Genomic DNA, 16,383 nt, shown 5'->3' on the forward strand with positions numbered 1-16,383 from the left:
TAAAACTTAATATATTGTGTGTGTGTGTGTGTGTGTTCAACAACGGTTAACAAATTTGTATTTTAAAATCTGCGGTGTGAATCAACAACTGGAAATGTTGTTTGCCATGAGGGAGTGATGATGAAACGAAATTCACTTGCTTGTGAACACAATGCGATGCGACATCACGTGACCCGCAAGAGCGCGCAACCGGCGCACTGCCTGCGTCCACAATGCTCGCGCCCGGACACGAGCCTCATCCCTGGCGCGCGAGGAACACACTGGAGAGCGGCGACAGTATCTTTTTTTCCAGAGGAACGGATTGTTGTATTATTTACCGGCTGTGAATGTAAACTCCTCGGGCCTCGTTTGATAATGAGCTAGCTGTTGAACTGAATATACGCGTTGGTGTTTTCAGATGAAGAAGTAAAGCTCAACTCTTTTGACCAGTTACCCTGACCAATGCGGGTAACGTTACATGTATGCATCTGTAACGAGCTCCACCAGAAGAACTATTTTCGGGCGCTATCATGGAAAAATACATAGGCTACGACTCAACGGCAAGCTGTCGATATGTCAGATTATAGTTTGATTGAACGTTGCCTTTTATATAGGCCTAATTAATGCTTTTATATCATGTTTTATTTTAAATTGTAGGAATTTTTGAAGCTTTGGTTTTAGATGACAACCTGTATCAGGTCTGACAGTGATGAAACAGCATTTATTACATGCTCAGAGTTTTAGTAAGTCTTTCAACCGCTGCTGGATCTTAATCTGTTGCATTGAGAGCTGACATTGTCGGCTAACACTGAAAATCTAGGAAGAGGAGGAACGACAATTTGGGTGTCCTGATACAAACGCCACTCCAGATACAACAACCATGGCAAATGACTCCATCCAGGTAAGTTGGCTGTTTATTACAGAATAAACCCCTCAAAAATTATCACTTGGAGTATTGCACCCTTCTAGTTTGATCCTAAACCCCCTCACGTGTTTTATTATACCAAAATAATCCCATGGATTTGGGGGCAGACAATAGAGTTGCTTTTAAGACCCATGAGATGCATTCACTTTTACTTAGAAAGCTCATCCGAACAGAAGAATGATTGAGTTTATCTCTAAAGCCGTGGAGTACCCCATCCACCCTTCATCTGAGGAGACATTTCTCCCCCTTCATGGTGTAAAGAGACGTGTGGTGGCTAAACACAAGTCAAAATGTTTGGGTTGTACACTAAATATACTGCAGTTCATTTGGAAAACTCCGTTGAGCTTGGGTTGCTTTAGACCTGCTCTGTTTTAAACACCAATATTTATGTTTTCTCGTCGTGGTGTGCCAGAGAATTGTTCACATAAAATCGTATTGAACCGAAACAAGTCAAATGTAGGATAAGTTTAGGCCTTGTATAGATAATCTTCCCTCTTTTATGATTTCTGGAAAGTGTTTAAAGAAATGTTTTATGTGTATATTTCCCTTCATGGTCAATTAAATGTAAGTCAACACTCTTGTGTTGTGTAACATGGGCACATATGCTGACCAGATTCTTGTGGAAAAATGTCAAAAGCAGTATAAAACAAATGTTCAACAAGAAGCTTTAAAAGAGCATCATTAACTGTCTGGACTAGTGATAGTCGATATATCAGACAGACTGAGCATATTTAGGAATTTTCAGGAGATTATCCAAATTTATTTTCAAATTTACCAAACCGATTTTTCTTTTTTTTCTGTTTTACATTAATTTTTTTTTTGGAATTTAATAACATTATGTATAGTACATGTGTATGCTGCTATTTTTTCATTTATGCTTTAAAGAGTAATTCACCCCAAAATAAATGTTCTGTCATCATGTAGTTTCAAACCTATATAATGTTCTTTATTTTGTCGAACACAAAGATATTTTGAAGAATGTCGGTAACCTCTTTTTGTCACTGTTGACTTATGGGATGAACAGAAAAAAAAACATTTCTCAAAATATTTTTTATATCACACAGAAAAAATAAAGTCAAACAGTTATGATGAAACAAAATCACGGGTAATATGATGATACTTTTTTTTTAAAAGTTAAAACTATTGTGGTATGGTTTTTAATCTGAATAAATGGCGAACACTTCCATGAATAAATCAGTTATTTGGATAATATGCTGAAGTATCAGCAGATTAATCAATTTTCCCAATTTAAACCTTTTTGTAGATATTAGTGTAATGTTGCTGAATGCGACTGATTGTTGTCAGATACTTGCAGACAACATGGAAAACACCAACAAAGTCATAGTCCGACTCCTACACATATTTTCCCTGTTTCATGAAGCATCTCCTATATTACAACCAACAATGTGTGGACATAGCCTCACACACTCCTGTCCACTCATAGGATGACTAAGCAAGAACAGTCATCAGGAATGTGAATGTGATAATGCCAGTGACTGAATGACAACAGCTGATTCACATAATGAGCATAATTTTTGTTTTGTTGAGAGATCCCTCAAGTTTCAAATTCAGATGCAATGATCTTATCTTTCTTATCCTCACAGCAGGCCATTCTGCACACAGATGCATCTCAAGCTAACACCCTAACAGTTTATTTGCTCACTAGATTACTAGTTCACAGATGGAGCACGACAGAACTTAATGCTATGTGCTAGGCGAAGCATTATCCCTGTGAACTCCTGTTGGGTATTTCTGTGTTTTATTAAGTAAGTTCCCAAGCCTCTACGCATTAGACTAGATTAATGGGGTTCGAGGAGTAGGTTAATTCCCTGTTTGCTGTCCTGTCTTCACTTCACTGGCTTTTAACACAGTTGCGTATTGTTTTTGTCAATACGTACATACCATCAGCAAATCGATGCGCCTGTATGTGGGTCTATAGAATTAGGTGTACCTGTTTGGTTTCATTTTGTGTCAATGGAAATTGGAAGTTAATTTGATCTATTAAGCAATTTCAGTGCAGTGAACACAGTTGGTTAAAGTAGTTCACCTCAACTTGGAAATTGGAAATTTATGACTGTTCCCTTACCATCCTAGGAAAAAAAAGATCGCTCCCCAGATGTAGATCTACATTTTGCTTCGTTTCGCGCGGACATTTGATGGCGTGTAGTGTACAGACACTCGGACGTTAATGGCGTAGACATACACGCGGATACACGCGGATAGCTCAAAATGCGTAGAGATAACACGCCACTTGACTCGAAAGTGTTTACGCAAAAGTCATGTTGCAAAACTTGAGTCTGATTCACTAACAAATTGTTCTGATTTAGTTTTTTGAATCAAAACCAAAGCCAAGTCAGACTCAAAACACCTCATGAATGAATTAGCCTTGACTTCATGTCCTCTCTTAACTCAAACTCTGTATTTTTGGTGTTCTTGAAAGTAAAGTTTGAGCGATGCCACAGAAGAACCATTTAGTGAACAGTTCTTAAAAGAGTCATTATTTTCTTGCTTGGAACATTTTAATAATCTAAAGAGCCATCAGTGCTAAAAATAAGTGTTTTATTTTTAAGAGTGTGATAAGAAAGATTATGTTGTTTTTGTTTTATTGAAGTTAACATTTGGATTTGATTTGGCGAGGATGCTCAAAGATGAGCTTGCCAAGATAAGAAGAGTGCACTACTCGGTATCTATCTGCATCTCTGTTTGCCAGAAAAGATCTTGCTGAGATCTGATTGGCTGTGGTGTGTTTGGCTGATTGTGCAGTTTTGGGGGGGATCATGAGGGCATGAGACTGATGTTCAGGCATAATGGACTCCATTGTGTTACCACAGCTCCAGATCGTATTCACCATTAACTTCATGTTGTGCTCTACCACCACACCCTCAGCCTATTTACTGACCACTAGTGTGTGTGTGTGTGTGTGTGTACTGGTGACTCGCTGCTGTCATGTTTGTGATGACCACCTCACTTGACTAACTTGAATTTAGCTGTTGGTTTGTGTAAATATCCATCTCTCAATATTGTTGCTAAGGTGTAACATTTGCTTTTTTTTTTGCCTTTTGTGTTTTTTTTTTTAAATTATTTAAAGTGGTCCTTGGTTAAAATTTACATAAACCCCGCCCCTGGGAACACCATCTTGGCCTGCTTTAGAGAAGAGGAAGAGTTGTTGTTGCTGGAAAAATTTTGTCCTCCTAGAGTTAACAAACAAAAAAAGAGGTTGAAATTATTTTTAACACCGTTCCTGAACATTATAACCTCAACGTTTGTCTGTGCGCGGCTGCGCGCTGCACATTTTACGGAGAACAGCTTCCAGAAGAGATTACAATGCAGGCTTCTCCTGAAAGAGGTAGCCATTACCATTTTGTCGAGATAATCTGTTGTTTATGGATCACAACTTGTATGTATTATTATTTGTGGTCCAATTATAAGCTCATGAGTTGCTATCTATGATGTAAACGAAAGGGCAAAGCTTTGCCTCTGCTGGTCTACTAACTAACATTACAGTATTGATGTAGTGTTTACTGAAGCTCTTGCTTTTCTAAGACTGTTTACCGAAATAGATGCCATCATTAATATTTACACTAGAAAAGAACTCTGTTATGGAGGGGCGGGGGATTTCCCGAACACGCACTAAAGGCCAATTTATACTTCCGTGTAGGGTGCGCGCAGTAGGTACGGCGTAGCATACGCACAGACGCGTACCATACCGCGTACCCTTTGCCTGACACGCACCTCCGCAAACATGGACCGCAAGATCTGTGATTGGTCGGCTTGGTAGCATCACATTTCCTCCTACGCATTTCCGCACGTACTATCTCCTCCGAAGTCTTCTCATTTCTACATTTTAGTTTTAGTAATTTCATTCAATAAGCTCCAACTCCAACATGATCCGCTCTCTTTCAGTCGCTATTGCTTGTAGTATCCTAGCCGCGAGAAATCTAAACACAGTGGAACATTAAAACCCTCCGCCGCCAACTAGCGTTTTGCAGCAGTACTGCAGAGCAACCAAGACCTGTCGCGGAAGTATAAATGCTCACGACGGTGTCGCTTACGTGCGTAGCCAACGCCGTACACTACGGCGTACCCTCGACTCAGAAGTATAAATTGGCCTTAAGCACTGCCAATCACAACACACTGGGCCAGCTAACCAATCACAGCACATTTCATATTTCGGAAGGAGGGGCTTGACACATTCAACCAGACTGGGGAGTGAGGACCTGTAATAATGTGAAAAAATAATGAGTTTTTTGAACAATCAAACAAAATTTTGGATATTTTACTGTGCATGTTTGCTTCCTCTATTTGTACATTTATTACCCTTGCTGTCAACTGATTAAAGCTACACTGTGTGATTTTTACCCCCATCTAGAGGTGAAAAGGTAATTGACCATCCAGTGAATATTAGTTTCTGTTCCTCTCAATTCCGATTTCGTTTTAACTCCTACGGTGGCCAATGTAGTCCAAGATTAACATGGCTTCTAGTTCGACCTCGTCCGTGAGCGTTAACTCAAACGTAAACACGAAAGGCGAAGCTTGAATTAACGGGTATGTCCCTCTTTGGCTAATGTACTTTCAAGATGGAGGGGCTTGAACGTTGGACTTGAACGAAGTAAATATACATTAATGAGCACATATATTTTTGAAAAAGTGTTTTTAGCTAAGAATAAACTAAAAGAGTTACACAGTGTAGCTTTAAAGTTGATTGGATTGTCATTGTTTGCGAATTGCTGCGTTGGAGGAGAGTGAGAATTGTCAAGCATATTGGTCACCGGCCATACCATGAAAATAATGTATCGGCTTATCTGTATCAACTAGAATTTTAATGTCAGTTTATGATCTCCATTGAAGGTCGGAGCTGCCCTGGCGTATTCCTGTTTTTAAGCTGATCACCAGCTGGTTTAATAACTTTGGGTGGTTCAGAAACTCGATCGCTTCCCTCCCCGTTTTTTTCCCCCCCAAGTTTAAAACAGCTGCATCTTCTCATGACCTCATAAAGGCAAACTCTGGCCATGTGTTCCAAAGCCTTTTAAAAAAAAAAAAAAAATTCCAGCCCCTCCCCATCGTGACGTCATCAGTTCCGAGTCCATACCGAGTTCTACTCATTATCCAACGTTCTGAAGCATTAGTGCAGCTTGCATAACTGTTCCATTACTAAAACCACACTTTCATTATTTCAATGCCTTGGGCTAGTCCTCCATACATTGATCTTGATGCGAAGTACCCAATCACTGTGTAAAATGCCCTCTTTCTCTCTCGTTCTCTTGATCTAATTGTTCATTGTGGTTTAACTGCTTGATTTGTTATTCAGGAAAGAAATGTCACTAATGTACACGATTAAACTTTGTTCTCTCTAATGTGTGTGTTAAATGGACGTTCTATTGTTATGCTAATCTCAGATTTTTATAAAGCACTTAAAAAAACCACTGTTTCCTGGTTCAATGCAGGAATTTCGCCCCGTGAAATCATTTATTTGGAAGCCATCCTGTTAATACATCCCAGAGTGATGAATATTTAATGCTGTGAAAGCCAGCATATTCTGCAGAGACGCACATCCTCCCCTCCCATCCCATCCACACTGTCCTGTTGCTCTTTGTCTGAGAGAGCATGCAACAGTTAGGGTGTTGTAAACTGATCCGCAGGGTGTAGTAGCGCCTGTAATCTCTCTCTCTCTCTTTGCTCTCTTCTCTCTTCCCCCTTTCTCTTTGTGAAACACCAGCTGCTCTGCTGCTCCCCCTCCTTAACTCCAGAATTCCCCTCTCTCTGTCTGTCTCTCCCTTTATCAGACCGGTCAGCTCTCCGTCAATCCCACAGCCCAATTTAGGATTCAGGGTTTCAGCCTCTCTCTTTGGAGATCGGATTGCTCCGATCGAGAGAATACGCAGAATTTGTGGGTTTTCCCCTGTGTTACATCCCTGATAAGATTATCATTGTAGCTTTTTGAATCATTCTGTTAAGCCGAAAAAGATTTTTATATATGGTCAAAAAGAGCAAATAAACTGGTTGATTCATTGATGGATTAGATTTAGCTTTAGGATTTACTGTATTTTTCTAAATTATACTTTTTTTTTTTTTGCCTTTTGAGGTCGTACTCCAAATAGATGAGAATATGATCTTGAATATTTACACATCAAATTTACAGTCTTTTTTTTTTATAAAATTGTACTATTTATATAGCTAGCACAGAAAGTGGGAATGGAGAAGCAACGTTTTTGATAGGGCTGTCAAACGATTAATCGCGATTAATCACATCCAAAATTAAAGTTTGTGTATAATATATGTGGGTGGTGCACTGTGTATACTTATTTTATATATATAAATTAGGGCCGGACCGATAAAGGATTTTGAAGGCCGATACCGATACAAATATTTTTTGCTTTTAAAATCCGATATTCCGATATATCGGCCGATATTTTTATTTTATTTTATTTTTTTTTAAGAAACGCGCAACAAAACATTAACAGATTTCCCTAACATAGTTATTTGTAGTTATTTATGAGTTTTAACTAAAATAATAAGATAATGCATTTTAAAAAGAAACTTGTTTCTTTTATTGTCACAACAGAACAGAGGAACATCAAAATATATTAAAGTTCTGATAAATAAAATAAGAATTAGTCCCTACATTGCCTTATAAGCAATCTTATAATTACAATGTCAGGTTAGCTGAACCATAATTTAGCAATAATGTCATACTGAAAATTGTAAAACATACATTTTCAATTTAACAGGCCAAGGAGAGATGATTGAAGCGTGTTTCGTCCGTTTTTAATTTATTTTTGAAATATTCATTTATCGGGCATTATAACTGCCGATACCGATAGTTTGGAAAATGTCTAATATCGGCCAATAATATCGGTCTGGCTCTAATATAAATACACACATGGTTGTAAATATTTAAGAAATATTTTCATGTATGTACTGTATATAGATTTATATCATTTATATTATATATAAATATAAATATTTGATATATAAATATTTTTTTTTTCTTAAATATACATGCATGTGTGTGTGTGTATTTATTTATATATATATATATATACAAAATAATTATACGCAGTGCATCCACATATATTATGTAAACACAAACTTTTATTTTTGGATGCGATTAATCGAGATTAATCGTTTGACAGCCCTAGTTTTTGTAGTTGTTAGTAACGATAATGATGTGTGAAAGAAAAACATGTTGTTTTTTTCTCGTCTGTCACTTTAGAAAAGAGGATGTGAACACTCTTTCCTTTATTTGTGGACACGACCACGTGTCGTGTGTGTGTGTGTGTGTGTGTATGGGCGTGCGCATGTCTATTCATCTGTGTATTTGAGAAAGAGAGAACTTCTCCAGGTCAATTTGTCTCAGCCCAGTCCCCTGACTCTGGGTGGGTCTAGTATTTTACAGGGTACTAGTCTATATAATACTGTATCTGTGTGAGATGCACTAGCGGCTACTGTTCTTTCAACAATCCCATTATTCATACAATCTCAGATAACCTTTAACATGCAATAAACTACAGCCATATCCACTCCAGGAAGAGATGGACTGATTTCCTCATTCACACACACAGATATACATTGCAGTAGAGTAACAGTGAAATACAATACTTGGTTCAGCTGATCATGTTTTGTTTTTATTCATAATAGGATCAGTTGGTTTGCACAAGGAAGCCTTGTGTTTCATGCAAATACATTATAAACGTTCAGTGGATTTGAAACATGACGTTTATATTCTGCTTCCTGTTTTTTTTTTAGACGTATATCAAACACACGCATCTACTGTTAGCTATATAGATTTGATCGGCTTGTGTTGTAATGGAAATGGGAGACATTGGGAGTGGTCACAGACAGGTGTTTGCAACCAGGTTTCCAGGACAACTGCTGCCATAGCAACTGTCATTAGTGATGTCACAGGATACTGTCTCACAGGAGGGTGGTAGAACAGGCACAAAGCGCTTTAATTAGCTCGGCCCTTTAATTTGGGGAATCTAGGTGTCGCACTAATTCAGTAACAAAAGAGATATTAGACTTAAACTTTGAGTTAAGACAGATAGAAATAAACGTTTAAAGTAGTTCAAATATATTAGTCATTGAAGCTTCAGTTTTTTTTTAGTAATCCACCTTTGAAGTAGTTATACACGTGTATGTCACTTGTAAAATTATGCTATGATATTTTTAAATAATTTGAAAAATCTAAAACCTGCCTTCAAAACATTAGCATGCATATTATTATTGTTACTATCATCTAGGCCTTATTTAAAAAAATAATAATAAGGTTTTTTAGGTGAGCTATTCCTTTTGATTGGGTTCAAGAACATGTTAAAGTTAAACCATTATTTATACCAAATCTATACTAACCTATACCTACAGTATTTCCCATTAAATGCTGGAAAAACATCTATTTATTTATTTATTTATTTATACTTAAATCAGTATGGCTACACGTACATGAAATTTTTCATGCAGATCGAGATCGTCATATCTATATATTGCTGTGAGTAACACGAGGATTTTTGCAGCCGATACCGACTACCGATTTCTTATGGCTGATCCCCATCATTCAAGCTTTATATAAGTCATATGTAAGCTCTCCGTTGATTGTCACTGATGATGATCAGATATTTCTTTCAATTTTATTATTAACTTGCGTTAACTTCACTCAAATAACACGCTTAGCCAGCTACAGAGAAACTAGTAAAGGGATAGTTCACTTTGAAATTAATTTTTGTTATGTTTTAGCTTACCTCAAGGGCATCCAAGATGTAGGTGCCTTTGTTTCCGCAGTAGTTTTTTCCGCCTGCAAATTTCCGTCATGTAAATAGCGAATTCGCTATGGCACAATGCAAGTAGCTTTTAAAGGGAATGGGAAATGAGACTCTGGTTGGTTTTTCACATTACGCCACATTACGTCACATTAAGTGAATAGGGACAACCCTTTTAGACCATGCACCACGCACACCAACCATTTTTCCCATCGTTAAACTAGAAAAAGTGGATTCGGACACGCCCTAAGTGAACTTGCGCCGTACGATTTAGATCGTTAAAATAGGGCCCATTATGTTTAAATCTCGTTTTCGTGATTTACTGCGTGAAATTCGTAACATTTTTATAATTGTAACGAGTAACTAGCAGAACATTAAAAAAAAGTATCGAAATAAAAGTATTAAATTCATCGAAAATAAGTAAAATTAGAAGTATGAGAAAAAAACAATACTCTAGTAGAGTACAGATACACCATTTTAGTACTTAAGTACAGTACTTAAGTAGTTCTACTTCGTTACTATACATCTCTGACCGGTACTGAAGAATGGCAGGTATCGGCACATTAAATGATCGGTTAAATATTTGGTGGGACAAAGATTAAGTTTGCTGTTCACCAAAATATTGCTAATGCAGGAAAAACCGTGGAATAAGACCATGTTTAATCCACCACCCTCTCAAAAAGCATATCGCCCTGTGATAGATTTACTCAAACTGCCTCGGTTTCATCATCATCACATCAAGTCAGCCAACTTTTTGCCTTATGATAGAAGCCAAGCCTACAAACACCACTCAGAACAGATGATAAGAAACACCTGCGTTTTCACCACTTCACTGTAAACATGGGCCGTGTCTGAAATCACCCCCAGGGCTCAATGATGAGGTTTATTTCTCCTGGCCCAGTCAGGACAGTGGTTAACATTTGTACTTTTCCCACCACAAAAATATAATTAATACGTAAAATAGGCCTAGTTATTTTTGACCCATAACCATAAGGTTGTGTGACCAAAAATTGCTGGCCAAACTTACTTAAATATCAACTATTCTAAACTGTCAGTAATAAAGAACAACAAATAATCAAATTGCCATATCACAAGTACAATAGAACATACTCTGCTTTTCATGTTTTTCAGGTAAGTCAACTCCAACAGTCACTTTCAGGTTTCAGGAATAATCAACTGTAAAATAGCACTGCATAAAGCCTTCACTGAATAAATTAAATATGGATTAATCCTTTAAGTTACAAAAGATATTCAGTCAATAGCAGTATAAAGGGATACTCCACCCAAAAATGAACATTCTGTCATCTTTTACTCACCCTCAAGTTGTTGCAAACCTGTATGAGCTTCTTTCTTCTTCTGAACACAAAGGAAGATATTTGGAAGAACGATTGGCACCATTGACTTCCATAGTATTTTATTTTTCTACCATGGAAGTCAATGGTGCCAAACAACTGTGTGAATTGTGTACAGTGGAACTGGGCCTGGACTGATCTTCCACTTTTGACCTTTCCCTCACTCCTTGCAGTTCGAGGAGTCCCAATGTAGTCAGGACACTCTTGATCTCACACCCACTTCCTACACACTTCCTTTATATTATTTTTGAAAAATAAAAGCCTCTGAAATGGCAGTCACTGATAGTTAACTTTGGGCTCATACAGTATATCGACTGCAAGATAATCAGTTTCGGAAGCTCTTATCTAGTTATTTAAAGTGATCGCTCAAATACAGTTGTAAGAGTATTAAGAGTGTAATCCACTACGGCACAATGATATCTCAGTCTGAGTTTGAGTGAGTACAATAGAGATTTAAGAAGGCCTTTTCCTCATGATGCCACAATGAAACTATTCATTTGAACTCAGTGTGCACTCACACACACACTATTCATCTCAACCCATAATGAACACACTGAAAACCCAGCATGGCTAAATTCACAGTGACCTCCTAAGGAACTCTTTGCCTCCACATTTGTGCGCGCACACTTACACAAAACGTGTATCAAATTATATTGTTAACATAAAAAAGCCATTAGTTTGGGAAATAATCAATCAGACTGAATATATACTGAGTCTGACAGTATGATCTTGCCCCAAAATCTGCATAGATATCTAGACCTGTGTATGTGGGCGTCCGTCTCTATTCATCAATCTGACACTAAACACTAACGTTCACCACATAAGAATGTCAAGAATGCTCCAGATGTGTTGATGTGTATTTGTGTATATGTAGTAAAGAGGCCTTGGAGCTTTTCATCTGGAAATATCTCTTCTGTTTACTGTATTTATTTAATTTTTACATATCTTCCTTTTATTTCCATCCCATTTTTTACGGTCACTGAGGTCAACCAGTTTACCGACTTTTTATTTTTTATTTTTTTTAAATAGTCGCCGTGTCCGAAATTGCATAGGTACTACATTTGGTTTGAAACGTGCTTCGTGACCATTAAAGTACGTTCAGTTTCGTGTGAATGAAATTCAGACGTACTATCCGCCATGTTGTCACTGTCATGTGACCTATGGTAGTGCTGGGCGCTACAGTATATCGGTTCATAACGAAAACCAGTGTATATTTTTGTTATGATATTAATTTTCAAAATACCGCCATACCGATGTATTTCATTCGCTGCACGACACTGTTTTTAGATGGACCCTTTACATTGTTGTGCACACCCTTTACATGGATGCTGCAGCGTTATTTTCCTGTCAAATGTCGAGTTTCGAAATGTGATGTCCTTTTCTTCCCTCTGGGCCTGAGACGAGAGTTCAAGAGATTTCCACAACGCATGCGGGAGAACTGAACTGAAGTAGAGTTGAAGGAGATCGCAGTTCTCGCGCATGCGTCGTGGAAATCTCTTGAACTCTCGTCTCAGGCCCACAAGGAAGTAAAGGAATAGTCGAATAAAGTCGTTATTTTTGTTTTATTTCCGCACAAAAAGTATTCTCGTCGCTTGCTAAACTTATACTTGAGCCACTGTAGTCACATGGAATATTTCAACATTTTCTTCATTGATTTTCTGGGCCGTCAATTTCGATCCCTTAGGCAGCCTATGTAGCAGTGATCCACCTCTCAGATTTAATCAAAAATATCTTCATTTGTGTTCTGAAGATAAACGAAGTTCTTACTGGGTTGGTACAGCATGGGGGGTGAGTAATTAATTACTTAATTTTCATTTTTGGGTGAACTAACCCTTTAAGGAAATGTCATTTTGTCAAAAGAAGTTCTTCTGTAATTTTAATGTTATTATATTATCATATTATCATGAAAAAACCCTGACTTCCATTCAAAATTGTTGTTGTTTTGTTGTGAAGAAGTTAAGTTAGTTCATTTATATATAGAGCTGCTCTGGAGAAAACCGTGATGTCATCGTCCAGCTCAGTTCAGTTCTCATATAATGACGTCAATGCAGGCGGATCAATATTGTTGAATGTTAAATTAAAGGGATACTCCACTTTTTTTGGAAATTGGCTCATTTTACCACTCCCCCAGAGTTAAACAGTCGAGTTTTACCATTTTCATTCATATTCAGTTGATTTTTTGATATTTAGAAGAATATCACTAAACAGACAGTTTCTGGTCTCATTGACTTCCATAGTATATATTTTTTCCAAATATGGAAGTCAAAGAGACCAGAAACTGTCTAGTAACTGATATTCTTCTAAATATCAGAAAATCGGCTGAATGGATTCAAAAATGGTAAAAATCGACTGTTTAACTCTGGGGGAGTGGTAAAATGAGCCTATTTCCTCAAAAAAGTGGAGTATCCCTTTAAATGTCCCCAACTAAGTAAGCCAAAAGCCAGTGGCAACAAAGGTGAAAAAAAGATGACAAAGACGAAAAAGGGCGTTATTGTGAGTGAAAACGAGTTATCGAAAACCGAAAAAATGTTGGGTGGGGAACTTGGACTGGACTGGGGCAGATCTGATTCTGAATGCAGGCTTGCTGTTGATTGTATGAAAGGGCCGTGGTTTATTGCAGAGAGAATCAAGCATGTACTGTAGTTTTCACCGGAAGATGTGAGGTTATGACATTTTGAGTCTAAATTATGAGATGCAGTATGTGATTGCCAACAATTCCTTGGTGCACATTAAGAAAATAGATACGGTGAATTTTCATTTCATGCCGACTTTAAGACCGATTAGTTGAATACTTTTTAAGGCAACATACAGGCTAGTGACCCAGACTATAGTATCTCTCCTTTGTTCATTCTCACAGTATTTTGTCACAGTAACACCCCTCTCCGTTTCTGTCTCTTTTTATTGCTCTCCCTCTCAATTTATCTTTAATTTGTAAACGTTTTTCGAATGTTCAGCTAGAGATGAAGCGAGGGTAAATGAATCCAGAGCTCATGACTGGGCAGAGAGACAGAGACAGAGAGAGACAGAAGGAAGGACGGTCATTTGGCCTCAGGACTTTTACTGAGCTCAGAATTGCTGGCATTCTCACGAGCCACAGCAGTTGAATAGAGCTCCCTCTGTGTGTGTGTGTGTGTGTGTGTGTGTGTGTGTTCGAGTAAGCGTGACCTGAGGATGAGCCCTGCTCAGTTATATTATGGATTGAACAGCACAAGAGCTCATTTTAGCCTCGCGTAGCCAGACTGACAGACAGAAGGTCTGGACTCACATCTTTCATTTGCCATGGTTAGGGGTGTGAAAAAATAAGAACAGAACAGCGTGCATCTAATAAATTATTCATTCAAGAACATTGTGCAAGTTTACTGCAATAATGGTCCCGTGAACTTCACATACTTTTAAAAAAATCCAGCACTTAGTTGATCCTGATATAAGGGTTCATTGTCACAATTGAAAACATGACTGCTATTACGGCTTTGTTTCCAGGCTGACCGTTAACGAACGCAACACATCTCCAGGAAATCATGTAGATTTCAAGTTCAACCAATTAAAAAACCACTTCAAAACTCCCGAAGTGTTTGCTATTTTGTATGCCCTGTGCATCAGACGTTTCGCCGACGGTCTGTGTGTGACGTCTGAGGCTGAGACTAGGGTTGTCTTGGCAGTGCTGTTCAGAGGTGCTGTGTCCTCCATTAGCATAAATGTTTATTCATGACACGCATTCTTATGAGAAAAAGTGCTCATCGTCTGACAGTCAAAAAGTAACTTTAATGCAGGGATAGCTTTGTTGATTATAATGTACCAAACATTATTCAATAAAACAACATTATAAAATAAAATATAAAACAAATATTTGAGTGTAAAATCTGTTCATCAAAATGAATAATTATAATATTAAGGGAAATAATTAACTGATTTGCCATTACTGTGCAGCCCTTAATATTTCTTTTATTATTACAGCGTGATATTAGTTATTATTATTTATTACAAATGTATTATTTTCTTGTTGCTACTACATTTTAAACAGGAATTAACACTCTATTTACTTTTAAAACTTAAAAGTTATTGACTTTGTACTTTTTAAATGTGTGTGTGTGTATATATGAAGAGTTCAGATGCAAAAGCCTCTAAATGCCATTTGAAATTTTCTTCTTTAATGATGATTTTTATCAAACTTGTATATTTAAGTTCAGTAATTTCACTTAAATAACAATTAATAGGTAATTATCATTGCCATTTAAGTGAAATCACTGAACTTAAATATACAAGCTTGATAAAAATTATCATTCTAGAAGAAAATTTCAAATGGCATTTAGAGGCTTTTGCATCTGAACTCTTCATATATATACAGTATATATATGTGTGTGTGTGTGTATATATATATATATATATATATATATGTGTGTATATGTGTGTATATATATATATATATATATATATATATATATAAACATGCCACATTAAGTTCATGGGTTCAATTCCTTTGGAAAACACTGATGAATATGTACAGTATTTCATGCACATCCAAAGCCAAATGCAAATGTAACATAAATGGATATGGTAAGTGCAAGTATTTGCATAACAGTTTACAAACAGGATAAACATGTTTCTTTTAATGATCTAGTGTGTGTTTAGTTTTGGGAGTTTGTTTTAGGATTTGTAACGAGTGTGACTCAGATGGTCTGTAACACCCTAAACAAGCTCCTCGCCCAACAAATACCAAATACAGAGTTATTTTTTATTGGCAACATCATGCTGTTAAATCTTCATTAAACACAGGGCTTTTAGACACGCTTTGAAGACGCTGTTACTGTAACATTAGTGTCAGAACGACATCTGGAATCAGATCTGACAAGAAGCGGAGTGGAGTTGGATTGTTTACAGTTTGAAAAAAATCCTTGATATTTTAGAAATGTCCAGTCTCCAATGTATCCCCCCAACACAGACACACTACTAGCTTTGTAGACCGTTATATCTCTCAGTATTTATCTCCCTTTTAAAACATTTCTTCTTATTTTTAATGTGTCATTCTGTATCTGCATTCTGTCTTAAAGTCTGTTATTATTACAGCAACAATCTTCCAAAGTTACATCAGTGAAGGTCCCTCCCGCAAACTGATATCAAACAGACACTTTGACTCTTATTTCACTGCACAGTTCTGTGGTTCACACCCCCTGGTGTTCAAGAACGGTAAAGCTGTATTGCACACCTGGGTCTCATGTTCCTAACACATCTCCACTGTTCTTTTACACACCAGAGATAGAAATCAGTGAATCTTCCTGTGTGATGGCACAGTGGATAAGACACATGCCTTTGGTGTGAGAGACCTGGGTTCGAATCCACTGTGAGACACCAATGTGTCCCTGAGCAAGACTCTTAA

The 16,383-nt window shown here is 37.3% G+C and overlaps 1 protein-coding gene across 1 annotated transcript in view; it reads left to right on the forward strand.

The window, feature by feature from the left end:
- The first annotated feature begins 204 nt into the window (after positions 1–204).
- Positions 205–16,383, forward strand: part of pkn1a (protein kinase N1a) — a 41,059-nt gene continuing 24,880 nt past the window's right edge. The window contains exon 1 of the mRNA XM_039687536.2: positions 205–880. Within this exon, the coding sequence (XP_039543470.1) occupies positions 860–880 (21 nt within the window). The 5' untranslated portion in view covers positions 205–859. The remainder of the gene's footprint in view (positions 881–16,383) is intronic.

Source organism: Pimephales promelas, chromosome 6 (assembly GCF_988280905.1).
Source record: "Pimephales promelas chromosome 6, fPimPro1.hap1.1, whole genome shotgun sequence".
NCBI classification, from domain to species: domain Eukaryota; kingdom Metazoa; phylum Chordata; class Actinopteri; order Cypriniformes; family Leuciscidae; genus Pimephales; species Pimephales promelas.